The sequence below is a fragment of the Phoenix dactylifera genome, chromosome 9, assembly GCF_051530095.1.
Source record: "Phoenix dactylifera cultivar Ajwa chromosome 9, Ajwa_hap1_PhDact_Kaust_v1.1, whole genome shotgun sequence".
In the NCBI taxonomy this organism is placed as follows: Eukaryota; Viridiplantae; Streptophyta; class Magnoliopsida; order Arecales; family Arecaceae; genus Phoenix; species Phoenix dactylifera.
In genome coordinates, this window is record NC_143198.1 from 484,583 (window position 1) to 511,175 (window position 26,593).

The following is a 26,593-nucleotide window of genomic DNA, read 5'->3' on the forward strand; positions in this document are numbered from 1 at the left end:
TGTACGATAATCATTTTGATCGTGCAGTAATGACCAAAGTAATCGGAAGGACTGTAATCGCTCCTAAATTGGTGAGATCGTACATACACCATTAATAGGCATTAACTACTTTTAAAAGATAGAAATCGGAGATAGATAGCTCTTCTCTATTGTTTGGTTAGATCAAATCGGTACTTTAATTAATACCAAGATTAAGTTGATTTCGGCTTTTACCGAGGTCGGGATGATGTCGGCCAATACTGAGATCAGGTTGACAAATATACGCCATATCATTTAGTTGAAAATGATGGCTTTGTTGTGCTCGTCCTGAACTCCGAGGACAAGAATGATGGCTGGGCGAAGTTGGAGCCTCATTTACATTCGACTCATTCACTCGTTGCTGATAGGTCATTGTCTATTGCAAGCTTTGGATGACTAATGTCGAAGTTTGAACCTGCCGTATGAGCATATTGAATTGCTCGGTGGTGATAGTAGGTGCTAGTTGTGGATTCTAAGATAGAGGTGCCCATGGAGGACTCTATCGGAGGCATTAGACTTGGGGCAAACCTTATGTTGAGAGGCAATGGGTGCGTCTTGAGTCCTTTTTGACTATATATAGCTAAAAACTCTTGATTTCTCAAACTTTTAAATAGGGATTCGAAATATCGTTCCTATAACGCCAATCTGTTGCCACTAGAATTCAAACTAAGAAGCTCAAGTTGGTCCAAGACCGAGGTTAAAAGGTGGAGTCGGTAGGCTAAACTCTCAGATAACTCTCTCATGGCGAAAATAGAGAAAAAGGAGGGAAAAACAAGGAAAAAAATAGATGAAGGAAGGAAGAAGCAAAATACCTAATTTAAGGAGGATTCAAGAGGACTGGAAGAAAGTACTCCAAGCATTTTGAGACGATTCACCAAAGCAAGGTTCACTAGAGATGCCGGAGATAATGACATCGTCGCTCCCCCTAGAGAAGGTAGGGGAGAAGTTCTCGAAGTCCAAGGATCACAAATAGGAGAAAGAGAAAGGGTCGAACGCCTTTTACAGTTGGGCAGATGGTCCATATCAACACGCTTTTACAACTGCTCGAGTTGATCGCGCCGCATGTTAGCTCGGGATACGCTGTCAAATGAGTACCTAGATCGTCATTTCAAATCTCCTTAAGAGTCCAATCGCCATGTAGGAAATCCTGCCAGAATGATGATGCCTCGATGATAGCATGAAATGGTGTCTCCAAAACCTTCTGCAAAGTCCCAAAAACATCAAAAGTGTGCCTTCAGCTAGCCTCGACATGTAAGCTCAGTTAGGTCGAAAATGGGAGCCAAATGATGCGGTACATATTTGTCAACCTGGCCTTGGTATAGGACAAAGTCATCCCGACCTCAATAAAAGCCAAAGTTTATTTAACCTCGGTATTAATCGAAGTGTCGATTTGATCCAATTGAACAATAGAAAAAAACCATGTATCTCCAATTCGTATCCATTTAAAAGCGGTTAATGTCCATTATGGTGTGACGATGATCTTATCAATTTAGAAGCGGTTACAATCCTTCCAACCAGTTCAACCATTACTGTATGATCAGAATGGTTAACATCCATATGCCCAATATAGGAATCATTACCAAACAGTTAATGTGCATGCTGTCAATCTTAGTAATTGATGCCGATCCTACTCTACATAATAAGATAACTGGAGGACCTCCAGATATATTTGGAACCCATTTTCTTTTCCAAAACTCTACCGCTCTCAAGCTTTCCACTATTTTTTATAATCCAGCTAATTTAATCATCGAAAGATCCTCCGTTGGATAAATTTCGTCAAATAAACTTTTTTTTCTATTTTTAGATCGGTTATGTGACACCAGATGAGACTTTTTGTCCGAGCTCAAGTTCTAATGTTCCACAAGTTCTCCGACCCAACTTTCAAGTTCGGAGCTTAACCTACGGACTTCACCTCTTCATCTCGATTCTAGACCGACGTGAGCAATAGTATCATTTTATTTTATATTTCTTTCTCTATTTACATATTTCTGATCCGGCCTAGAGTTGAACCCAGCTGCTATCGAGTTGGTGAGGAATAATATATATATTATATATATAAAAAAAAAGATCTTGGCTTACAAGACGGGAATTGTTTTGGCATCTGAAACCGATGGAACTAATCCGAAAAAAATGAACTAGACGGAGACACCAAGCCCCGTGACTGATGATGACCCGAGAGCCGCTATGCGAAGAAAACGTGAGCCGTAGGATGCGACAGTTGTCAGATATTCGGAGGTTAGTATATGTTCTCCATTTACTCGCTCATGCGCGTCGATTCTCTTTCTCAATCAACTACAAAAACAAAAATCTTAGGGATATATTTCGCTTTTCTTTTAAATTTAGCCAAACACCACCCGACGATGTCATTCCTCTCGGCATACAAAATGGGAAGGCCAAGATGAGTAAGGGGAAAATAGAATAGTAGATGAATTTATATAGAAATTTTCATAAAACTAACTAATAAAAAATATGGACGGGAAATAAAAAGTATGCATAAAATAATGCAAGCAGAGCACATGGCTTCCATGGCCGATCCAACCATCCCTGTTCCTCGTGGAAGATCACACAAAATGCACATCCATATATAGAAAGCAGTAAACTACGAAGAAGAAGGAAATGGAGAAGACAGGGAATCAAGTTCAGCGAAACTCCTTATATAACTTTTTCTAAAAAAAAAAAACAAAGGAAAAAAGAACGGAAACCTGGTTTTGGGAGAGAGATGAACCTCGGGGCAGCGGCGGATCGAGCTCCTCTTCTTCAGGCTCACACCACCGTCCCTGCAGGAGAAGAAGTCCAAGATTTAATCTAGCGATGTCGAAACCCTCTAAAAGTGGAAGAAATGGAGAAGAAGAGGTTATGGGGTCATTAACTGACAGGGATCAGTCCGGATAAGATGGGGACGAAGAGGAACAGGACGGGAATGGCTTAAATAGGAAGCGATGGAGACCATTGTGGAGTAAATGCAGCAGATCGGAGAAGATAGGATAGAGGAGGAGAGAAATTGCAGCAGATAGGGTTGGTGTGGACTGTGGAGGAGGATTAATGCAAGGAAGGGGGCGTCGTGGCTCGAGGACAGGGTCGCAGGAGAGACGGAGGGCGGTTTCCGTCTTTTCGCCCAGATGGAATATGCTTTTTAGCCGGGGATTCGACATTCGGGGGTTGGCTAAGGCCAAGCTCTCGGAGGTCTCCTTTGCGACCCGATTCAATGTCGTGTACCGGTCTCGTGGTCGTAGGTCTCGTAACGTCTTTGAGAAAAACCGGCCTTCTCGTGGGGGGTCGGGCCGCTCATGTGCATAAAGCGACGTGGTGCTTCTCCACCTGTCCGTCAGTTTTTTTAAATAATCTCCTGTCCTTTTTCTTCTCCTTTTTTTTTTTATGGCACCCTCCTTTTTCTCTTCTCTTTAGGCAGTCTGGGTTGTGTGGATTTCTGCTCACTCCCACTCCACCACTCTCTCCGAGTTACGGGTTTCATCTGCAGCCTCAGCCGCAGTAGAGAAGGAAACAGACAGAGAGAGAGAGAGAGAGATTGGGTGAGGGCTTCAGGCGATGGGGGATAAGGCGGCGACGCTGGAGGCCGTCCTCAAGGAGGCTGTCGATTTGGTGAACCCAACGATCCCTTCTCCCTGAATTCCTTTTTCGTCTTTATTTTTTCTTATTTTTGCTGTTTTGTGTTGTTGATTGGAGAGCTTTTTTGTTTTTGTTTTTGTTTTTTGTTTTTTGTTTTTTTGGTGGTGGATGGTTGGCAGGAGAACATACCCTTGGAGGAGGTGTTTGATAATCTGAGATGCACGCGGGAGGGGCTGACAACGGAGCAGGCGGAGGAGCGGCTCGCCATCTTCGGCCACAACAAGCTCGAGGAAAAGAAGGTTCTCGTTCTTCCTCCCTTCTTTCCCTCACCACCTCTACTGATATAGATTTGTGAGACAACCCTCTTGTATGTGCTTTTTGTTTTTTAATCTAGCTGTTGATTTTTTTTTTTTTTTTGAATTTGTTTGTGGTTGCAGGAGAGCAAGTTTCTGAAATTCTTGGGGTTCATGTGGAATCCGCTGTCGTGGGTGATGGAGGCAGCGGCCATCATGGCCATCGCCCTCGCGAACGGAGGGGTGAGACCTGGAAACGCCATAATCTGATTGTTTTCTCGGGTGCATTTCTTCTTCTTTTTTTCTTTTTTTTTTTCTGTGATGAACCCATATGGGTTCTTGATTCTGTTCAACAGGGGAAGCCCCCAGACTGGCAGGATTTCGTGGGGATTATTACCCTGCTTCTGATCAACTCGACGATCAGCTTCATCGAGGAGAACAACGCTGGAAACGCCGCGGCAGCCCTCATGGCCCGCCTCGCGCCAAAAGCCAAGGTTCCTGTGCTCTCCATTCCACGCGAATTCTATCTTTCTTCTTTTAACACATGCATCTTGTCCATTGCACTTCTTGTTATCCTTTTTTTTTAACTTCGAAAAGCGTGAAATGCAAAAATTTTGACAATTTTTGAGTTATCTAAAGCTCGGAAATTATCTTTGTTAGAGAACTTTAACACTTATATGTCTAAATTTATTTTTTTCCCCCCCCAAAAAAAAACAACAACAGGTGCTCAGGGATGGCAGGTGGAAAGAGGAGGAAGCGGCCATCCTTGTCCCAGGGGACATTATTAGCATCAAGCTTGGGGATATCATCCCTGCGGATGCCCGTCTCCTTGATGGAGATCCGCTGAAAATTGATCAGGTTCCCGCCGTCCTGTCTGGTTCCTAAGTTTGGCTGAATCTCAACCTACTCATGTGGACTGATTTTTGAGCTTTCTAATTTTGTACTTGATTCATATTTTGTAGTCTGCCCTTACTGGAGAATCTCTGCCGGTTACCAAAGGTCCAGGTGATGGTGTATACTCTGGTTCCACGTGCAAGCAGGGTGAGATCGAGGCTATCGTTATTGCTACGGGCGTTCACACTTTCTTTGGCAAGGCTGCACATCTTGTGGACTCGACGAACCAAGTTGGTCACTTCCAAAAGGCAAGTCAGGAAATTCTAATCTATCAGTATGAATTTTGTCTTCTCCTTGCTTTTAGAAAGGTATAGTCTGTAATTTTGCTCGTCATTTGCTATTCAGGTCTTGACTGCTATCGGGAATTTCTGCATTTGTTCGATTGCAGTGGGAATGTGTATCGAGATTATTGTTATGTATCCGATCCAAGACAGGGACTATCGCCCTGGAATTGATAATCTCTTGGTTCTGCTTATTGGAGGGATCCCCATAGCCATGCCCACAGTTCTGTCTGTCACGATGGCTATTGGCTCTCATCGCTTGGCTCAGCAGGTTTGGATGAATAAATTTTACTTTACAGAGAGTTCAAATTATGGTGCTGTGGTAGTTTTAGATGCCTGGGAACTGTTTGTTGTGCATGGCATGTGTTTGATTGGGATCAAGGTATATTATTATGGTAAAACTAGTTCAAATGTAGCATTTTATGTATAAAAATATGACATGATTTGGAAAAGTGGCTGTGCAGGCTGAAGATTTCCCTTAGGGTTAAGTTCTTGAGAAATACAATCTAAATTGCCTCTGAGATTTGTATTTTTGAATTGAACAGTCTTTACATTGAATTGCTTGACTCTAAGGAAGTTGGGGATCAATGTAGGGAGCCATTACAAAGAGAATGACTGCAATTGAAGAAATGGCCGGCATGGATGTGCTTTGCAGTGACAAAACAGGAACTCTTACTCTGAACAAGCTGACAGTGGACAACAACCTTATTGAGGTCAGGTTCGAGACTTTGGCTGTTAAATCCTTTTCAATAGCAACTTAACAGGATTCGTTCATGTCTCTTTGATACTCTCACTCACTAGAAACGCACACACTCGATTGTATTTCTCAGGTTTTTGCAAAAGGTGTAACCCCAGACACTGTAATTTTAATGGCTGCTAGAGCCTCAAGAACTGAGAACCAAGATGCTATAGACACTGCTATAGTTAACATGCTTGCGGACCCGAAGGAGGTAAGTCGAAACCTGGAATTTCCACATCCTTTGGCAATTCCTTTGGCAGCATTGTTTCTTATCCACCTTTTCTTTCTTATGTGATTGCCTTTCAAAGGCACGGGCTGGTATTCAAGAGGTGCATTTTCTGCCATTTAATCCTACTGACAAAAGGACTGCTCTAACATATATCGATATTGATGGGAAAATGCGTCGTGTCAGCAAAGGTGCACCAGAACAGGTACTGTTCTGTTGAGATTTATGATTATCTTGTTATAGACATTCCTTTTATAACTTCGTTTCTTGTAACTATGCTGCAGATCCTAAATCTTGCACTTAACAAGTCAGAGATAGAGCGTAGGGTTCATGCTGTGATTGATAAATTTGCTGAGCGGGGGCTTCGCTCGCTTGCTGTTGCATATCAGGTGAGGGGATTGCTGTCCCAGTTCTATACCTATTTATTTCGATTCATATTACACCGATATGGCAAAGTCTTTAAAGCTGAGAAGTCAGTCATCTCATTTTGGTGGGTGTCCTAGACCAAGATGAACTAAAATATCAGTTTATCTTGGCCATGATAAAAGGTGGGAAGATTTGGAAAGAACTGAGATTAACAACTAATTGTAGGCATTGCTTTGAAATCCCTTCATTAAAAACTTTATTCTAGGAAGTAATGTAATTGAAAAATACTGTCAGATATGTTTATGTTGTATTGGCTAATATCTTAGATTTTGTTGGCTTATATTGGCCAAGATAATTGGGGCCAAGGTTTTCCATTCGTCGTATCAGGGGTTGCCTGATACCAAAACAAACTGAGATCTCCGCTGAATGAAAACCTTGGTTATATGGCCATTCATATATTTGCTGTATGTGTTTATGTGTTCTGATTATGATTTACATGTGTTAATGTGCAGGAAGTTCCAGAAGGAAGGAAAGAGAGTCCTGGTGGTCCATGGCAGTTCATTGGCCTCATGCCACTTTTTGACCCCCCAAGACATGACAGTGCAGAAACAATTCGGAGGGCACTCAACCTGGGTGTTAATGTCAAAATGATCACAGGTCTGGTTTCTCTCATGGAAAGTTGCTTTATCTAATATAGTATAATTAATTGATGTCCAATTTCCATTTCATGGCATTAATCTTGGTTATGTAAAGTCATTGTTAGGGTATTCTAACGAAATCAAATACATAATTGCAAGCTCTTTTTGAAAGGAATCTTGATCTTGACCACAAAATTGCTGATAAGTGAAATCAGGATATCACCCAATGTGTTTAATCGCCTCTGGTAACAAGTCCTTCTGAAATATTTTATTAGTGGAGCACCACATGTCCTCTAGAAGCCAATGGCTCAAACAGATCAAGACACTTAGAACACTCGAACTTGAGCTATGTTTCTTGAGCACCTGAAAAAAATTATCTTACATAAGTTATAAAGTGCAGCCATAAAATGGTTTCATTGATTGCACAAAACTAAAAATGGCAGATTACTGTTTATTTTGGGTTTCACAGGTGGCCCTTTTCTAGCTCAAGCGGTCCACCCTTCAGTCTCTGATAGCATCTTGGTCTACCCAGTGTTCCGCGGTGCACTTCGTTCATAGTTTATTAAACAGACGAAAGATGACTATTGGGGAGAGAATTGAGAATAAATAATCTGGTGCGTGCAGGGGATTATAAAGTTCTGTGTCACTATGGTTTATAGGTGTCTCTCGAGTATCTTAATAATCTCTAAAAAACCTGATGAATTACAAAAGATAAGGTACTGAAATTAGATAAAATTTTCTGGCAAACGGAATTGTTGATGGTACTGTTCTCTCCAAAATATGAACAAGCAAATATTTTCTTGTTAAGTATATGGGAGTCTGATTTTTGTCAAAAATAATTGTTTGTAATTCCAGAGTTACCTGTATGCTGAGACACAATATCATTATCTGTGAAACAAATCATCTTGGAATATAATGCTCGTCTTACCTCAGGAAGTTTTCCGCCAGCAAGAAGTCTTCATCTATGCCAACAGGACTTGGCCACACTGGTTGGAACCCCTCTTGGTGTATCCGTTGGGAGAGGTTCCAGTTTTGAACTTGGATGATGGCATTCCTGATGTATTTCTGAAAACACTTTTAGTAAGAAAGTACCTAGAAAGTGGATGTATGGTCAGGATTCTTGGAAGATTTTGAAATGTGTTACCCTAGGTAGAAGATTCCAGCTATTAAGATTCATAGCTAATTTTTAGAAATTGACCAATGGAAGTATTGCATTTGGAAGGTGAACGGTAGGCTTTGCTGTTCTAGTCGAATAAAATTTATGGCTTTACAGTTTAATTAAGGCTAGAGGCATCACAAACACGTGCCAAATTAGCCATCAATTTGGAACCTTACTTTTCTTAGTTCTTTTTTGTTATATTTTTTTGCTACCACATTATCAGCAGTAATTAAAATAGTATTTATTGATTACCGTTTTGTTGGATGTGGTATATTTCTCATATTTCTCAAATTTGCTGACCAAGTAATTATTGAATAACAGTATGCAGAATATTTTACATTATTAGTATATTTCATGGGCACTATGATGGTATTTAGGATTCGTTTGGTTAGGGGTAATCTGGGATGAAAAAAGTAAATCCAATGTCAAATTACCATGTTTGGTATGAAAAGAGGATGAGAGAGAGATAGTTAAATAAATAGTGATCCCATGCTGTTTTACTAAGAGAGAAGGTAAAACAAATACCACTAGAGAGGTGATATTTATTTTCTATGCTAGATTACGGAGTAGAGTTAATCTGAAATTGTCATTACTTGACAGAAATGTCTCTACTTTTTTTTTCTTTTTTTTCTTTTGTTGAAACCCGCAAATGCTCCCTTTTGATATTGTCAATACACAATTATGCTAAATCCAAATTTCTAATTTTCTATCAATGATTTGATTTTTTTTCCAAATTAATCAATTAACAATATGGTTATGTTTAAATATATTTACTTAATAATTTAAAAATATTTATTAATCAATTTAAAAGATATATTATAGTAGATGTATAATTAATTTAAAAATATATATTAACTCATGTAAATATATTTCAATATTCAAAATGGTCTATATTGATAGCATTCATGTAAGTGGGCCATATATGGCCAAAAAATAGACTGAACAAAAAAAAAGTCATTACTTGAATTGTTTATTCAAGGACTAACAAACCATATAAAATTACTTCCAACCAAACATAGTAATCTTTTTTCAGTGCCATTTTCTGGAGTAATTTTTTCACCAACCAAATATGGTAAAATTTAGTTTTCCCTACATTCATTTTTTCAGATAAATGGTTCCCAGGAATTGTCAGATTACCCCATAATCTAACATACTCCAACCAAACAAACTGTTAGATTGGGTGTGTATCCCCGATACTGGGTCAAGAATGCAGACAATGTAGATTTCCTTTTTATGTTGCCCTTTCAATAAAGAGTAACATTTTATAGCAAACATTCTGCATATACGTAAATTGTAAACATGCCTGATATATGTAAATCACAATGTTTCCTGAGATAATGTTCAAAAGTTAAGTCGGTTCTATGGATCAAACTTCTTTCCCCTCGATATAGCTGATGAAGATAGGCCTGTTTTCTTTGGTATTTGCAGGTTAATTTGGTGGGTTTAAAATGTTCTCTGTGACATTTGTCCAACTTATTAAGGTGTTTTCCATTTCAATCAGGTGATCAGCTGGCCATAGGGAAGGAAACTGGCCGTCGTTTGGGGATGGGTACAAACATGTATCCCTCGTCTGCTTTACTGGGTCAAAACAAGGATGAGTCAATAGCTGCTTTGCCAGTTGATGAACTAATAGAGAAGGCTGATGGTTTTGCTGGTGTTTTTCCAGGTACTGCCACTGGTCTTTTGATATCTAAAAGCTGGTTAGTTCTTTGATTTTTAGTCAGGAGTAAATTTGTGAAGTATGTTGCATTGTTCCTTCAATTTTCAGAGCACAAGTATGAGATTGTTAAACGCTTGCAAGCAAGGAAGCATATATGTGGTATGACTGGTGATGGTGTGAATGATGCTCCTGCCCTAAAGAAGGCTGATATTGGGATTGCAGTTGCTGATGCAACTGATGCAGCTCGTAGTGCTTCTGATATTGTTCTTACAGAACCCGGTCTAAGTGTCATTATCAGTGCTGTGCTGACCAGTCGTGCCATTTTTCAGAGAATGAAAAACTACACGGTAAGTTGTGCCTGTATTCATCAGTCAATAGAGTCATCTCACAATTAACATTGACTAACTTGAGTTTGTCTTCTTCTGCACTTGTTTGAGCTGGTTTTGATAAATCGGTTTTATGTGTTGCAGATCTATGCAGTTTCTATTACAATCCGTATTGTGGTATGTTTTATGTGCTATTCTTATTTTAGTATTTGTAACAGTAATAACTACTTCTAAGTAAGATTGATTCCTGTTCAAGTATTGATTATGACCTGGCTGGATTGTCTCAATCTGCCTCTTATTTAGCTGTCAGGATTAAAACTGCACATTTTCTGTTCATTTTATTATCTCTTTGCTCATGTATAACCATCTTACATGCACTGCTAACCTGCTGGTTGTATGCACTGAGCTAGGTAGCACGAGTTTGCATATCTAGAATTCATTATAAATAGTATGAATTGGATGTGATAGAAATGCTTAGGGAGAAACCAATGAAGCGATGCATATGGTGTACCCTTTTTTTGGGGGGGGGGGGGGTGGGAGTGGATTTTATGGGCAAGGGAAGAGAAGTGTGAGGAATCAGAAGAGTTTGTTGCTCTTTAAATCTTAAGTTTTGGGGAGGAAAATTTGAGATCCCAAAAATCTTAGGATTGTGGATCTACGAAGTCCCCAGACCCTGGTTTGCTTTGTCATTCTGCATTATTGCTTCAAACTTTCTTCTCGCATGAAAGATACCATGTAAAGTAGCTGCCTGAATGTCTCAACAGGTCTTTAATTTAGTTCTTTTAACAAGTACAAATATTCGTTTTTCGGACATCTGTAAGATACCATGAAAGATGCCCTCACTTCACATTTTTATTTCAACAGCTCGGGTTCATGCTGCTCGCTCTCATTTGGAAGTTCGACTTTCCACCCTTTATGGTCCTTATCATTGCAATCCTCAATGATGGTAATATTTCATGGCCCCTCTATTTAGCTAATGCATGGTTTCATGTTGCTCCTGCTATTTACTGCTGGATTAGCCAGATCTTCCTGCTGCGCTGGTTGACTATGCTAACTATTTCTAATTTTGACACATGCACTGCTCTTCCTCTCTCAATGACGCACTCCTTTTAGGTACCATAATGACTATATCAAAGGACAGGGTGAAGCCATCTCCTCTGCCTGACAGTTGGAAGCTGGCTGAGATTTTTGCAACTGGAATCATCCTTGGTGGTTATTTGGCAATGATGACAGTCATTTTCTTCTGGGCTGCATACAAGACTAACTTCTTTCCGGTATAATGACTATATTTCTTAATGACAAAACAAAACCTGTCAAAAACCTTTCTGTCATCACCTTTTCCTTGCTGATCGTGAAATGATTACTAAAATTGAATTAAATCTTCCAGTGTATTTGAATAATATTTCTGAAAGCTTCCAATGCATTTAAAATGAACGATTCTGGCTTTTTATGCCTTAAAAGCCTGGGATCTGTGCGCTCCTGTTAAATCACAACAATTAGGGTACTCCTTTTTTTTTGTGCCTTGATAGTTGGTTTGATAATTGTTCAGAGGGTATTCCACGTTGAAAGCCTTGAGAAAACAGCTCAGGATGACTTTCAGAAGCTTGCCGCTGCAGTCTACCTGCAAGTGAGCACTATCAGTCAGGCACTCATATTTGTGACACGATCCCGCAGTTGGTCCTTCGTTGAGCGGCCTGGTTTGTTGCTTGTTGCTGCTTTCCTGGTTGCTCAGCTGGTGAGTTTTTTCTCCTCCATGGATCATATCCCTAAAAAGGCTAATTAATGTCCTAGAATTATCTAGTCGTGTATTATCATGCACCCGTGCAGATTGCTACACTGATAGCCGTGTATGCTGACTGGGGATTTGCTGCAATCAAAGGGATCGGATGGGGTTGGGCAGGTGTCATCTGGCTTTACAACATCATCTTCTATTTTCCGCTTGATATAATCAAGTTCCTAATCCGCTATGCTCTGAGCGGGAGGGCATGGGATCTCGTCATTGAACAAAGAGTAATTTGCAATACAGAACTCAATGATGGACATTCTGTTTATGCTATACATCTCCTCACTGACTGCTGGGATAATTTCTTCCTGCAGATTGCATTTACAAGGCAGAAGGACTTTGGAAAAGAAGCTAGGGAGCTCAAGTGGGCGCATGCTCAGAGAACACTGCATGGCTTGCACCCGCCCGACACCAAGATGTTTAGTGAGAGGACCAACTTCACCGAGCTTAATCAATTGGCTGAAGAGGCCAAAAGGCGAGCTGAGATTGCAAGGTAGGACCACTGTCGCTGACAAGAGCATAGTTTTCATTGTTGACTTTTCTTAACACCCTAATTAGTTGTGAGAGTTCCACAGTTGATGCTATATGGCATATCCGAAACCAAATATAGTTAGCAGTGCAAATTTACTTCAGGCTGATCCAGGGAGCTGAATTTTTCTTCTACATGTTTGCAGGCTGAGGGAATTACACACATTAAAGGGACATGTGGAGTCTGTTGTGAGGCTCAAGGGCTTGGATATCGACACCATTCAGCAAGCCTACACTGTGTGATTGGTCTACTTTTGGCACCATAGGGGATAGCAAACATCTTTCTCAGTTGCACCATTGGAAATATCCGTAGTTCTGCTGTTGATGAGTAAATTAAGTGAGTGGCTCTTATCAAGTTGCAAACCATCAACATCTCATACCATGACCTACATTACTATATCTTCATAATTTTTGTACGGTAACTTTACCCTCGTTTTTCCTATCTTCGTAAGTGGTTCTGCCTTTGGTTTGTATCCGTTGGCATTTTGTCCCCCGTCTGATTCGTCAGCTGTCCCTTCATTCTGGTTTCTTTCTGGAGCCTAGCTAGCCCTTACGGTGGGAAAGAGATAAATGAAGGGGTGGGTCCCATGTGCTTTGTTTTTTGGTTGATCCCTCATAGATTGGCACATGGTATGGAGCTCTTCTAGCGAGCATCTCCCTCGCTTTATTAGACATCACCCACAACTTGATTTGGCTAAAAGCAATGCCCTCCAAATTACACTTACCATCTTTATCCACTCTCTGAATCTACAAGAAAGTCGGAGGATTATTCTATCATTTTCATAAAATCCAAATCATCCTGAAATTTAATGCATATTAAATGCATAACGCTTATCCTCCCAATCAAACTCACAAAATTTCTATTCGTGAAATAAATCCAATACTTCCAAACTTATCCGGATAAATTCTTCTTATCCATTCAAAATTTATTCTGCAGTAAAATGCTACTACCTTAACCGTTAGGACAGCCAGATAAGCTTACTACATATCTCTATATACGGTCCGACGCCATGAAAATCTATCTCGAATCAACACTGCATGAGCTGCAGCTCATGCCTACTTAATGCAACATGAAACAATCTTCCTCGGCTAAACCAAATTACTATTAGTATGACCGTCAGCATGCTCATGATATGCAGTGCAGATCCTATATCCATTCGTTTCAATTGCAGAAGCCAAAAAATACAGTTTTATTTCATTATATTGGAGACTCGTTCAGCTGGTCAACGATGACTCCAGCAATTAGCAGCTCGAGCCAAGTTTATCGAATGGTGAAATCTCTGAAATGAGACTTGACTCGAACCATCACCAATAATCCATGCAAGAACATAAACCATCTCTGAAATGGTGAAATCTAGTTCGGTCTCTCACGATGATCTCCACATTGTACTCTTGTGAGATCAGTTTAGTTATGGCGTGGCAGTCTCCGCACACCCTCAGGTTCTTCAATATCCTAATTGGGGTCCCTGGCGTCCTGTTAAGCAGCCCAAAAGCTATAGCCAGCCTCTCGCTGTGGAAGCGAAGCGAGTCTTCTCTCGCATTATCAAACTCAGCCACCATTGGTGCCTGCGAGGAGTCTGGTTTATACCCAACCAATTTGCCTTCCACTTCACGAAGCATCCCGTATATTTCTTCCGACCGAGGATGAGACGTATCGCCAGCAACAAAATGATGAACAACACCATCCATCTCAATCGAACTGCAGCCTGGCTCCTTTCTGATCCCCACATCAACCATTAGCTTCCGAACCAAACCTACATCATTCCACCGGTTTGCCGAGGCATATACTCTCGACAGAAGAACATAAACACCGCTTGTGCCGACGTCCTCAAATTCTAGAGCCCGCCTGGCAACTGACTCGCTGACCTCAACTCCTGCATTTCTCTTGCAACAAGCATCGAGAAGACTCCGCCAAATCACGGCATCAGGCTTGCATCGCATGTTCGACACCAGGTCTAGAGCTTCTTCTATCAACCCCGCTCGAGCTAGAAGATCAACCATGCAGCCGTAGTGCTCAATTCTTGGTTCAATCCCAAATTCGGTAACCATCAAATCGAAATATTTTCTACCCTCATCGACCAAACCCCCATGGTCGCATGCACTCAGAATGCCGACGAATGTGATCGAATTGGGCTTCAATTTCTCCTCCTCTTCCGACATTCGTGCAAAGGCCTCGAAGCACTCGTCGACATGGCCATGCATCGCCAGCCCAAGAATCATCACATTCCACGAGGTCACATCCCGCGTGGGCATTCTGTCAAAAACTTGACGAGCGATAGTTATCGATCCGCATTTTGAGTATGCGTCGAGCAAGGAATTGTTTATCAGAACATCATTCGCCACTTTGTCGTCGAAGTTTTTGAATATGAAGGCATGAGCCCACATCCCCAGGGACAAAGACCCGATTCCCCCACAAGCACAGATAACGCTCTGAAGAGTGTACTCATCCGGCGCGAACAATCTCTGCATCTCTCTGAAGAGGTCCAAAGCGGTGCCATGGTCCCCATTAGCGACGTATCCGTCGATGGTAACGTTCCAAGAGACGCGCGTTCTCCGGAGCATTCTATCGAACAGTTGGCGAGCGAGAGATTGGAGACCGCAGGAGGCGTAGAAATGGATGAGGCTATTGGCGACGTACGTATCCGAGGAGAAGCCGAGCTTGAGGATCTGGGCGTGGATCTGGGTGCCTTCCGGGAGGGCGGAGAGGAAGGCAGCGGCCCTGAGGACGACGGGGAAGGTGAAATTGTCCGGCGGGGCGGCGGCGCCGTCGAAGAGCATCCGGCGGTAGAGGCGGAGGGCGAGGGGCTTGCAGTCGCGGGAGCGGGAGAGGGAGCGGATGAGGGTGTTATAGGAAGACGTGGTGGGGGCGGGTGGGTGGAGGAGACGGGTGGAGAAGGGGAGGTCGGCGGTGGCCGCGGCGGAGAGCAAGGGGAGGAAGTGGCGGCGGTGGCCGGGTGTGTCCGATGGAGAGGGAGGAGGTGGTGGTGGTGGTGGTGGTGGCAGGGACGCGGAGGAGAGAGAGGAGGACATGGTCGGGAAGTGGCGAAGGCGGAAGCATGGCGGGTGGAGAAATGGATGACAAGGTTGGTAGAGGCGGGATTGAGGATGAGGTTTGGGCTGGAGATCAGTGTGTGGACGAGAGAGGAAGTGGAGGTTTCACTGCTTTCAAGAGCCAGCAGAGGAGACCGTAAAACTGTCAAAAAGGTCGACAAGCGGATATTCTCACAGGTGACGTCCTAGTAAAAAATAAAACGTCCAATTTTCCGAATTATATTAATTATTTATATCCTTATAAGCTAAAAAATGTATTTCTAAAAATATATTCATGAACAGAATTGACATAATATAAAATTCTAATAAATATTTATTTCTTCAGAATATGTATGAATTTGATAGTTAGATGAACTAACTCAATGCTTTCGTTGTAGGTTAGAATTATTATTAAAAATAAATTCAGCAAATTTTTAATCATCAACTAGAATTTAGAAAATCAAAAAAATTAAAACATAAGAGATATGGGGCTCGCAATTTGAGAGAGATTTTATATATATATATATATATATATATATATATATATATATATATATATATTTCTACTTTGCAGTAAAGTTGAGCTTGGGAGACCGTCCGACTCACTCATGCATGCCATGTAAGTTATTGACTGTATTTTGAAAGAAAAGAAATGCCAAGTCCGCAGCATTTTTATACAAACAACCAGATTATAGCAGTCCCAAGATATGGTGTTCCATGCTATCGCCGTAAAACGCACCTAAAATTTTTTATGCAAGCACCGGATATATCATTGTAATTATTCCCATGGCATATCAACCTATTTACGACATCACCATGGGAATCCACAAAGCGGAATGACAGGCAAAGATGCAATCTAGTTTTATGAGAGGTCCGAGTTTATCTCATTGGTTTGACTGGATTCGGGGCTTTTGTTTGTTCAAATTTTCTCTGGGTTAACTTAGCGTCCTGCTAGGGATGCAACTTGATGGGAAGAAGGATTCACCTTCCTATGCATAAAGTCCCCATTGGGGACTCTTATTACTTTCATTCTATCTAATGAGAGCATATTCAAGGAACACCACTTGAGGCAGGGGCAGGTAATCTGTCTTCGGATCAATATGAGCACGATCAAGCTATAAAAGGCTCAGATCAAAGTAGACCTCCAAATGTGGGGTAGTTAAGCCAACAACTTCGGATAGAGTCGGCTCATCAGAAATTGTTTGGAGACACTTCTACAGCTTTAAGAAAAAAAAAAATTCTCATGACTTTAGAATCTGCATCGCTAGTTAACATCATCAGTTGTAGCTTCAACTTCGACAGTCGGCGTTATCTTTAGAGACTTTAGAATTCGACCTTCGTAGAACTATAAGTCGCAACGGAAGTTTTGGATCACTCATTAGAGACTGGCATAGATCCTGATTGAAATAATTTGATGCTCCAAAAAAAAAATTTGATTGTGATATTGACTACAATGACTACGACAACAGGTAAATATAAAGACGATCTTTTATGCTTGAATTGATTTGATACCAAGATTGGACTAGATAGTTGAACTAAAAATTCTATGACCTAGGCCGATATCACTTTTAGTTCGATAGTTGAATCAAATATGTAACTCACCCGGTGTCACCTTCCAAAACACCCTAGAGTTTGTCAGGTTGAGGGAAACCTGGCCAGTCCGATCACTCGGTGACTCATTCTATCAATAAAATCCTCACCAAAATATGAGAGCATTTGATCAAATAGGATAAATCTCCCTGCCAATGAGGTCAGCTGTTTTAGGTGATTTCCATGATGTAGTGTACTTACAAGTACCATTTTAAAATATTTGTTTTGGCCTGACACGTTGATCAAGTTCAGTAACCTAGCAATCCGACGACTCGCATATAATAGGTGTGGGTGCAACCCATAAAATTAAAAAATATATATATAAGGGAGACGGGACAAACGTATAGTTTTTCCAAATAAAATTTCCGAAGTGATGAGCTACATAAGATGCCACCCATTTCGCAGCACTATTTACCTCTATATAAACATGAGTAATCCGATAGGAGGCGCGCTCATCCAAAAGACTACGGATGTCGTGGAGCAGCCGCATTCCACCGGCAGCATGCCTTCGATCCTGAATCCATTCGATCACCATGGCTGAATCTCCTTCAAGGAGAATACGGTTCGCGCCCAGCACCCATTTTGTATAGGTGATGTCCTTCCACGCCGCTCTAATCTCGGCACCGACAACAGTCTAATATAATCACATGACTTTAGCATTGCTTGCCGTTGCTCTTCCTTGTGGTTTCCTAACTCCTCCAACAATGCAATTATTGGTTTGTCCTTTTGGGAGTTATCATTCTTTTGGTACTCAGAGCATTGGTCAGCCAGCGGGATCCGATGGATGTCGTTTTCGTCGGAGCGGAGGAACGAGATTTGAATGTTCAGGGGTTTGAGCATGGAATGTTTTGCTTCTTGGTCTATGAGGGGTTTGGGCGTGGAAGGTTTTGCTTCTTGGTCTAATGAGTCACCATAAGGGAGGCGGCGACAACGAGGGGCGCGTTGGAGGGGAAGGAGCCATCGCTGTGGAGCTCGCCAATCAGCTGGAACAACATAAGGAAGGCATCAGCATCAAACGAAAAAATTAAAAACAGACGAGGGAAATGGAGGTGCTGGAGGAATCTCTTATGATCAGGTATGACATCTAGGATTTCTTCAGGTCTTATGTTCTTTTGGCATTTCCAGCTGAATTGGATTTTTTTTTTAAAAAAAAAATATTTTAACAAGAAATTTGCTTGATTTCCTTTCTTTTCTGCGTCAGGGTTTCTAATTCCTAGAAATGATATCAGGAAAAAATGCATGCTTTTGGTTTTTGTAAATAGTTCGCAGATTGGTTAGTGGTGGTCATGATCTTGATTCTTCGTCAACATGTGATTTTCTGATTTTTTTTAATTAACTCTCGTGTCTTTGGTTGAAATAATTTGTGAAAATATCTACGCAATCGGATGAGGCAAGATATTTTCCAAGTGGCGTGAGAATCCGTCATTCGAACCCCTGACACGAAAACGAACAACGAGACATTGCGAAGGAATACTCATCTAGAAGCAACCCGTTTTTACCGAAAAATTATTGGATGGACCAGGTCTAATGGATCGGTCCAAATCCCATATGGTCCCTGTTTTCATCTTAAATTATTTAAATATAAGAGGCTAATGACCGTCGGACTGGTCCTCTGGATCTGGTCCCTTTCAGAATTCCTCCATTTCCCCCGTCCTCTCCACGCGGCTCCGAAGTCCCCGCATCGCTTTCGTCTGACGTGGCTCAAGAGCACAACGGCCGCTTACGTGGGCCACGTGCAATTCGAGGCGCTGGCGCACGGGCGGGGGTTGCATCTTCGCGCCAAAGAAGGATTCACCTTCCTTCGCGCGAATCCACCGTTAAATCATGCTTTGAGTCTGTGCGGGGATGCATCCAACGGTCGTGATCCCTGGCGAACATGGTGCTGCCTCGTTCCGCTTTTCTTCGTTATTAAGTATTGATGTTCAATCGAACATGGACGCCCCGTCAGCCGCGTCTTGCCAAAAAAAAAAAAAGAACAAAAAAATCGATTTCGTATTTAGAGCGAGCGAGCGGGCGAGCGAACCGAAACGAGAACGTAACCGGAGAGAAAGAGGGGGAGTCCAAGTCCTCCTCCTCCTCTTCGCCTCTTTCCTCCTCTCCGCGTCAAAATCGATCGACTCCCTCTTCCTTTCCTTCCCCCCCACCTTACTTTTATTCCCACCAAACCAACCCCTTTCTAGAATCCCGCTCGTTCTTCTCTCTATCTTCCGAACCCGGTCAATCTACAGGTATCCGTTTCACCCCTCCTCCCCTTTTCTTCTTCGATTTTGTTGTCATCCTTCCTCTTTGAATCGTTTCTTCAGTTTTTTTCTTCTAACCTATATTTCCTGGATTCAGCCAAGAATCGGGATTTGGAGCTATCCATATTGGGCCGTGTGATCGGTTCTTGGGGCGGGCGAGATGGATTTGTTCCACAGGGCGAAGATGGTCCGGCTCCGGAGCCACCACGACAAGTATTTGATGGCGGACGATGACGAGGAGCGCGTGTGTCAGGACCGCAACGGGGCGTCCGGCAACGTCCGGTGGACGGTAGAGATCTTGGACGGGCCCGCCCCGGTGCTGCGCCTCAGGAGCCGCTACGGCCGCTACCTCACCGCCAGCAACGAGCCCTTCCTCCTCGGCGTCACCGGCCGCAAGGTCCTCCAGACCGTGCCCCCCCGCCTCGACTCCTCCGTCGAGTGGGAGCCCATCCGCGACGGCGTCCAGGTCAAGCTCAAGACCCGCTACGGCCACTTCCTCCGCGCCAACGGCGGCCTCCCGCCGTGGCGCAACTCCGTCACCCATGATATCCCGCACCGCAGCGCTACACAGGATTGGATTCTGTGGGACGTCGACGTCATTGACATACTTCCCAGCCCCTCTGCCTCTCCCACTGTGCCGTATGCGCCGGCCTACCATGACTGGCCTTCCTCGCCCGCCAACAGCATGTCCCCGAAGCTGTCCAAGATGAAGGTCTCTTGTTCTTCTCCTTTTCTCTTTGGAATCCCCATCGGAAATATTCTTAAATCGTTCTCGAAATTGCATTCATCTTCATTGCCCTAAAAATTGCATTTTTTTTCTGTCCTGGTGGTGATCTGAATCATAGGTCTTGAACTTGCATTAGTTTTCCCCTTTTTTTCCTTATTCGCACCTCAAATCTGTTCTGCTTCGATCTTAATTGGAGTTGAATCACTTCATGTCACTATTCATACATAAACTTTGAATGCTTTTCTTCTGGCAGTCATCATTTTCTTTTTCTGGGTCGCCGCGCAAAGTGGAGGGTCGGACTATCCACTGTTACCTCGCAGATGATGATGGCAACTTGGATGAGAGCTTCGAAGGATCTTCCTTCATTTTCAATGGGCCAAGCGTGGAGGAGTTGACCCGCAAATTGGAGGAGGAAACAAATCTCAGCGATATAATTGTGTGCTACCAGAATCCGGTGAATGGGAAGCTCTGCCCTCTTCATCTGACGCTGCCACCAAATAATATGACGATGCATGTTGTGGTAGTCCAGGCCTCGTCAAAAGGTGACTCTTACTCGATTTACTCGCTGCTGCTTATGGTTGTGCCCTTTCTTTTGCCTTTCTTCGGGTAGTGGATTTGAAATTCGTTCATTATAAGTTCTCTCCAGCTTCTTGATATTCTTGAGATTGTTAAAATTGCACATGCTTGTTATGAACTCGTGAATCCTTTATTCCTTGATAAAACTATAGACATATGCTAGGTTATAATTTTTCTCCGTTATTAATGGAAACTTTGATAACTTTCAGAATATAGGAATTTTTCTCTGCTTCACATGCGACAATGAATTTTGGTGTTCCTTTCTTGTTTATTTCATCATCTATGACAGGATATGATTGAATTCAGCAATGATAAGATAAAAGCTTATATATCTTGGCTTTTTTAATCTGTACCTTTGGTCATTTACATCGGTGTTCATGTCCGCTTGTTTTTGTAAAGATTTTGAGTACAATCTATACTTTTGTTATCTCCCTCTAGCTTGCAGAATAAGTAGAATTGTACTTAAGTTGATCTTGAGCATGGCTCAATTAATTTCGAGGTGAAGCTGAGCTGTTCATGAGCAACTTTCTAAAAACAACTTTAGTAGATTAATTAACCAAGTTTTGCTGATTAATTAGTTAGCAGAAGAACCCAGTAACATGAAAGTTTAGGTACTCTCTTTACAAACTAGATTAGACCTGATTATAAAACTTTCATGCCATTTGAGATGTTTGCTCACTGGATTGAGATGCGTGTCCTTTCAATCTTCTGCTTAATGTGTTTGACGAATGAAACACCCAGCTTGGTGTTATAGACTCTTGTTTTTGCATAGTTGCTGCCCTGCATAAGTTTTAGTAGCTGTATACTTGGCTTGATTTGAATTCTAGTTTTTATTTCAATGAATATTTGTTAACAAACTTTTAACCTTTCTAGTGGCGGAGACTTTCACATCTCCAATTAATAGATGAATTCATACGCCTGCGGTAATATGCACTTGTTTTCTACTTGTGCCCTTCCATTCGCATCGACACATGCTGGTTACTATATTTGGGCATTCTTTTCAAGTGGGCATATATCTTGTTTAAAGTTTGCTCTCCTTTGTTACTGGCTATCTGCTCCAAAGAGTTGGGGGATGCTGAACATATTTTTGGCAAAGATCTTTTCCAATTATCTTGGAGGTTTTGTTGGATCAGTCTATAAAACATGTTGAGAGAGAATTTTCTCCTTTCAAAACCATATATGATGCGAGTTTTACTACACATGCCAAAGCAGCTGCATCTTCTGTAAATTTTCAACAAGTAATTAGATGCAAGGATCTCTTTTTCTGGTATTTGGTGGTCTTTACTGTTGCCATTGATGTGTTTGTTGTCCAGATTTTTTTCTGGTAAAAGATTAGGATGTACTTGGAAAATTTACTAGTTGGTATAGCTTTTTAGGTGAAATATGGAAAAGCTTGTATTCCAGGAAAACCAGAATTCCAGGCCTTTGCTGGGGAAGGTGCTAAACATGAAGGCTTTGTGTCCTTCACAGGATTTATGTTCTTTGTTTCTGGTGATTTGTTTATGACCTGTTCCATTTGTCCATTGGCGCGGAGACCATTTTCGGCACTGGTTGTGATTGGCCCATCATATGGCATAAGTGCGCCCTGTGTATACCTTCAGGCTCTCAGCGTTGATGTATGTTAACTAGTGAATTTAACTTAATAGTTGACTTTTGGGTGTGCCATAAAGCAAAGCTGCTGCTTTCCTTCTGCCTCTTTATCTTCAGTTTCTGTACTTGAAGCCTTTGAAACCAATGGTGAGCCTTTAGGCCTTTGTTATAGTGGAGGTTATATCTTTAGGCGTCTGTTTAAAGTAGGGACATTAATGGAAAATTAGGAGCCTTCTCCTTCAGCATTATCTGGAATTTCAGAGCATGTGAAACTGCTTGCTACCATCTCTAAAATGGAGGGTGAACCGAGTAAACAGTCGAGGAAGAGTGCAGGGACAAGGAAACAGGGCCTAATAACATTTAAGTTTGAAATGAGCTAAGGAAGGTCAGTATCTGTACAACCAAATACCATGGGTAAAGTTATGTGGAAGGAACAGTTGGCACGAACAGGAAAAGAGGATGTTATTGATTAGTTCTGGGCCCATCATACATTAGTAATTTTCATCTTTTATAAGTCTTGTGTATGAACTATAGAACTGCTGCATCTTTTCATCTTATCTGTCATACTATACTTTGACTAAGGTTAAACAAATATATATATATATATATATATATATATATATATATATATATATATATATATATATATATATATATATATATATATATATATATATATATATATATATTTATATATGGATGGATGGTTTGTTCAAAAGCTTTAGATGGCCAAAGGAGGGATTTAGGAGTGGAAAATAGTTTTAAAAAAATGCCATGGATGGACCAATCCGTTCAAAAAAAATTGTTTAACCGGTACGACAAACTTGCATATTATGATATCTTCATCACATATTCCAAATGCTCAGTAAGATTATTCATGCTATAGAAGTACCATTCTTTTTCGAACATGTCAACAACTGTTAACTTAGTTAGTTTGCACCTCTCTCTGTCTCTCTTTCTCTCGGGCTTGCTAAACAATCTGCAGGGGAAGTAAGAGTCGGCTTATTTCATATTATATCTGGCTTAGAAGTGGTGTATTTGTAATGGATATCACCAAGCCTATGGATTTTAATTGCCGCTTGCTAATCTCTTCGGGCGTGGGGCTTGCTGCTGCAAGGAGAGAGCCAGCCGTGTCTCTAGAGGTTGGGTACGTTTCGAGTTCCCGCACTCTCTAATGAGTGACCTGGCATCGAGATCCCCGACCAGCTCTCTGCTTTTTGAGCACCTATTATGAACAGGCAGAACCAGGTGCAATTTTCATTCTTATGGATCATGGGAGGAGTCAAAGAGGTTTTTGGAAAAATATTGATGTTTCTCGAAGGAGACGCAGCTACGGCGATCGAATTAGTTTGAAACTGGTCTGTTATTAGAGGACATCTGCAGAGTAATGAGGGATGGCATCACCTTCGATATTACTCATATATATCGATAGGCAACCAATGAGGGATGACCATAATAAAGCTTACAAGTCATTTTCAGACATAATTGAAGTTTAAGAAGGAAGATTTCGTGAAACTCTGCTTGAAAAACGGATCAATTATTCGGAACGTTCCATCATTGTTGTAGATTCTTCTCTTTCATTACATCAACGTGGATTACTTCAAAAAATAGTAATAGAGCTTTTCCAAACATTTTGCTAGAGCAGAGCAAAAAGCATATCCATACATTAATCCAATCAAAGAACTAGTTGTAGATCCCTCCGTACCAATAGCATTTCGGAGCTAATTCTTTATCTAGTTGTAGATACTATCCTTCCTCTCTCCTGTAATATTTTATTTTATGATTTTATTTATACTAGACTTGTATAACCTATCCATCTTATAAATTTTTTTTTTTTTTGATGCTTCTTTAGAGTTCCACGAGCCATGAATATATCACTATTCTGATGTAATCTTTCATAGTTGGTATTCCAATGTATTTCTAATGCCTTTCTTTATCCATAAAGCATCGAGGACTTGCTGACTGTTATTTGAGAAACGATAATATCGAATAGCAGCTTTTAGAGATCGCTTTCAACCACAGACTGCAATGTCAAAATCCATGTGGGCAAATTATTTTCATCATTGTTTTCTGTACGTGTAGAGTCGGCAGCGTGTATATATAGAGTCGGCAACATCGGTGACTTCTTGGCGTGCGGTTTCCACTGACGTCGGTTCATCCAGCAGATGGAACGCACGGGCATCCTCCCCTCCGCCGCCAAAAATGAGAACGCTCGCACGGCAATTTAGAATGCACGCCTACTTCGCTTCCACGTTACACGGTTTCTGACCTTCGGGAACACGACGTCGTCACCTTCTATTCTAAGTGGATCAGGTTGTATCCAGGCCAGGTCAAGTTTTGATTTGGGGTCAACATTGATCCGTTCTGATCGAGAAGTTTGAATACAAGTTGGCCTTCGGATTTAATGAAAGGTCATTTTAAGTAAGTTTCACATTTTTTAGGAAATCCACTCTAATAACGTGGAATTTTCTTTTGTGTTTTTTTAATTGTCAGTATTGGATGCCCGACTCCATGTCTCAAGCGTATGCACGCTGGTCTCACTGCGGACCCCAGTATTATGTTGCATTGAGAAATGCTAAAAGCTTGGGTTACATAGATAATGTTTAATTAATCAACAACTCCTCCTCCTTTTTTTTTTTGATTTAATGAGTCATGCTTTAACATGATATCCCTAAAACTAAAAATAATGGCATGCCTTCATTGGCAAAAAAAATATTCTTTTGGCTTAGAACTTTTATAAATTTATAAATGCTAGGTGTTGGTGGAAAAATGGACCACCCCATAAATGTAATTATAACACCCAAATCCATCAGTAAGCTCGAGCTCATCCTAAGTGATCGGGCTCTTCCGCTCTCGAGCTCATCCTAAGTGATCGGGCTCTTCCGCTCTCGAGCTCATAGACCAGAGAGCCGAGACCAGAAGGCCGAGACCAGAAGGCCGAGACCAGAGAGCCGAGACCAGAGAGCCGAGACCAGAAGGCCGAGACCAGAGAGCCGAGACCAGAGAGCCGAGACCAGAAGGCCGAGACCAGAAGGCCGAGACCAGAGAGCCGAGACCAGAAGGCCGAGACCAGAGAGCCGAGACCAGAGAGCCGAGACCAGAAGGCCGAGACCAGAGAGCCGAGACCAGAGAGCCGAGACCAGAAGGCCGAGACCAGATAGCCGAGACCAGAAGGCCGAGCACAGCAGGCCGAGCCCATGCCTTAGCCAAATATCCAATTTCCACCTAACCCTCTAAGGGACCTGACAACTCCACTATAACCTGCCACTATCTCCAAGCCATCAAGGCATAAGATCTTCGCAGGTATTCGGCACGACCTGCCATTAATGCACGAGACTCTCTCAAGTCTCCGATGCACTCAGTCATTTAATGAACACGGCCCAAGACGATCTCCGGATCACTGAACCATCAAAACGTATGGCTCTCCCTGACCGCCGGTTCATTCGGTAATAAATGCACTTACCATCCACGGACCCCAGGCCCACCACAGCCGGCGGTTCAACCACTCCAACAGGTCCGATCGACCGTGACAACTCCCTGATTCCGGTCTGATCCGGTCCCGTTCTCCATTACGCCATTAATGGGCCAAATCGTGCCCAATTATTACAAAACAGGACAAACCTCCTGTCACCTCCCAGGTAACAAAAATCCTCCTATAAAAGGAAACCTGGGGGCTCCTGTCACCTCCCAGGTAACAAAAATCCTCCTATAAAAGGAAACCTGGGGGGAAAAGGGAGAAGGAACCAAAAACCAGAGAAAAAACCCGGAGCTGGAGAGAACCCTCCTAGACCGGGGGAAAAAAGGAAGAAAACAGCACAGACACAATTGAACACGAGATTCTTTTTGTCTTCTCCACATACTCTCCTCCCTGCTCTCTCCACATACTTGCCCCCTCTGACTTAGGCATCGGAGGGCCGGCGCCGGGGAGCCCGGCCACCGGCTTTTTTGCAGGACAGGACCGGACTGGACGCACTCCCCTCTTAGGACTCGCACACCCCCCGCGGCGGAGGACGCAGCAAGCCGGCGCACCGCCGTCCGCCCCCTGTAGCAGCGGAGCTCCTCCTTCCCCGGCTTCGCGGCGGCCCCCGGGTCCAATTTCCAGCAACAGTTGGCGCTAGAGGAAGGGCCCGAGTTCGCTGCCATGAAGCTAAGAAGCAAAGGGGCTTCCAATGCCTCTCGACGTCCTCCACCTAGCCCGGAGCGTTCTGTCCGAAACCCATCACCTCCGACCGAGTCAGTTCATCAAGTTCGGCCGGAGCAGTTCGATGCCCTGGTACAACAAGTGCAGGCCCTGGCTACCGCTGTCCAAAGCCTGCAACCCAGGGGCATCCCAATGGCACCGCCTCCTCCAGCTCCAGTTCA

The 26,593-nt window shown here is 42.4% G+C and overlaps 3 protein-coding genes and 1 long non-coding RNA gene across 5 annotated transcripts; 2 read left to right on the forward strand and 2 right to left on the reverse strand.

The window, feature by feature from the left end:
- Nucleotides 1-86: 86 nt before the first annotated feature.
- LOC120105142 (uncharacterized) lies at nt 87-3,308 on the reverse strand. Its single transcript, XR_015968535.2, has 2 exons — nt 2,721-3,308; nt 87-2,617 (listed from the first exon to the last, which is right to left on the reverse strand). It is a non-coding gene; the product is annotated as an uncharacterized LOC120105142 (long non-coding RNA).
- Nucleotides 3,309-3,312: 4 nt separating this feature from the next.
- LOC103712052 (plasma membrane ATPase 3) lies at nt 3,313-12,951 on the forward strand. Its single transcript, XM_039117314.3, has 21 exons — nt 3,313-3,618; nt 3,765-3,884; nt 4,023-4,121; nt 4,235-4,372; nt 4,602-4,736; nt 4,841-5,020; nt 5,118-5,324; nt 5,647-5,766; nt 5,884-6,003; nt 6,101-6,223; nt 6,303-6,407; nt 6,897-7,041; nt 9,683-9,847; nt 9,950-10,188; nt 10,312-10,344; nt 11,032-11,113; nt 11,281-11,441; nt 11,717-11,902; nt 11,995-12,177; nt 12,265-12,443; nt 12,625-12,951. The coding sequence occupies exons 1-21, from the start codon at nt 3,565-3,567 to the stop codon at nt 12,719-12,721; spliced, it is 2,871 nt and encodes a 956-aa protein (XP_038973242.1). The 5' UTR covers nt 3,313-3,564; the 3' UTR covers nt 12,722-12,951.
- Nucleotides 12,952-13,612: 661 nt separating this feature from the next.
- On the reverse strand, nt 13,613-15,972 carry CRR28 (Tetratricopeptide repeat (TPR)-like superfamily protein). Its single transcript, XM_008798429.6, has one exon. The coding sequence runs from the start codon at nt 15,506-15,508 to the stop codon at nt 13,784-13,786; it is 1,725 nt and encodes a 574-aa protein (XP_008796651.3). The 5' UTR covers nt 15,509-15,972; the 3' UTR covers nt 13,613-13,783.
- Nucleotides 15,973-18,730: 2,758 nt separating this feature from the next.
- On the forward strand, nt 18,731-24,652 carry LOC103712053 (actin cross-linking protein (DUF569)). 2 transcript variants are annotated; one of them, XM_008798432.5, is made up of 4 exons: nt 18,731-19,326; nt 19,436-20,050; nt 20,319-20,607; nt 21,515-21,911. In XM_008798432.5, the coding sequence occupies exons 2-4, from the start codon at nt 19,499-19,501 to the stop codon at nt 21,547-21,549; spliced, it is 876 nt and encodes a 291-aa protein (XP_008796654.1). In that variant the 5' UTR covers nt 18,731-19,326; nt 19,436-19,498; the 3' UTR covers nt 21,550-21,911. The 2 variants fall into 2 exon arrangements, with proteins under 2 accessions (XP_008796654.1, XP_088559984.2); XM_088703858.2 differs by lacking the exon at nt 21,515-21,911 and adding an exon at nt 24,314-24,652 and having other exon boundaries at nt 19,120-19,326.
- Nucleotides 24,653-26,593: the final 1,941 nt, after the last annotated feature.

Excerpts from the sequence above, each read along its gene's own strand:
- LOC103712052 (XM_039117314.3), top strand. The coding sequence starts at position 3,565 with ATGGGGGATAAGGCGGCGACGCTGGAGGCCGTCCTCAAGGAGGCTGTC. Across the intron at positions 6,224-6,302 it reads GCAAAGGTGCACCAGAACAG|ATCCTAAATCTTGCACTTAA; the intron begins GTACTGTTCTGT and ends ACTATGCTGCAG. Across the intron at positions 12,178-12,264 it reads ATCTCGTCATTGAACAAAGA|ATTGCATTTACAAGGCAGAA; the intron begins GTAATTTGCAAT and ends TTCTTCCTGCAG.
- CRR28 (XM_008798429.6), bottom strand. The coding sequence starts at position 15,508 with ATGTCCTCCTCTCTCTCCTCCGCGTCCCTGCCACCACCACCACCACCA.
- LOC103712053 (XM_088703858.2), top strand. The coding sequence starts at position 19,499 with ATGGATTTGTTCCACAGGGCGAAGATGGTCCGGCTCCGGAGCCACCAC. Across the intron at positions 20,051-20,318 it reads CGAAGCTGTCCAAGATGAAG|TCATCATTTTCTTTTTCTGG; the intron begins GTCTCTTGTTCT and ends TTCTTCTGGCAG. Across the intron at positions 20,608-24,313 it reads AGTCCAGGCCTCGTCAAAAG|AGTCGGCAGCGTGTATATAT; the intron begins GTGACTCTTACT and ends CTGTACGTGTAG.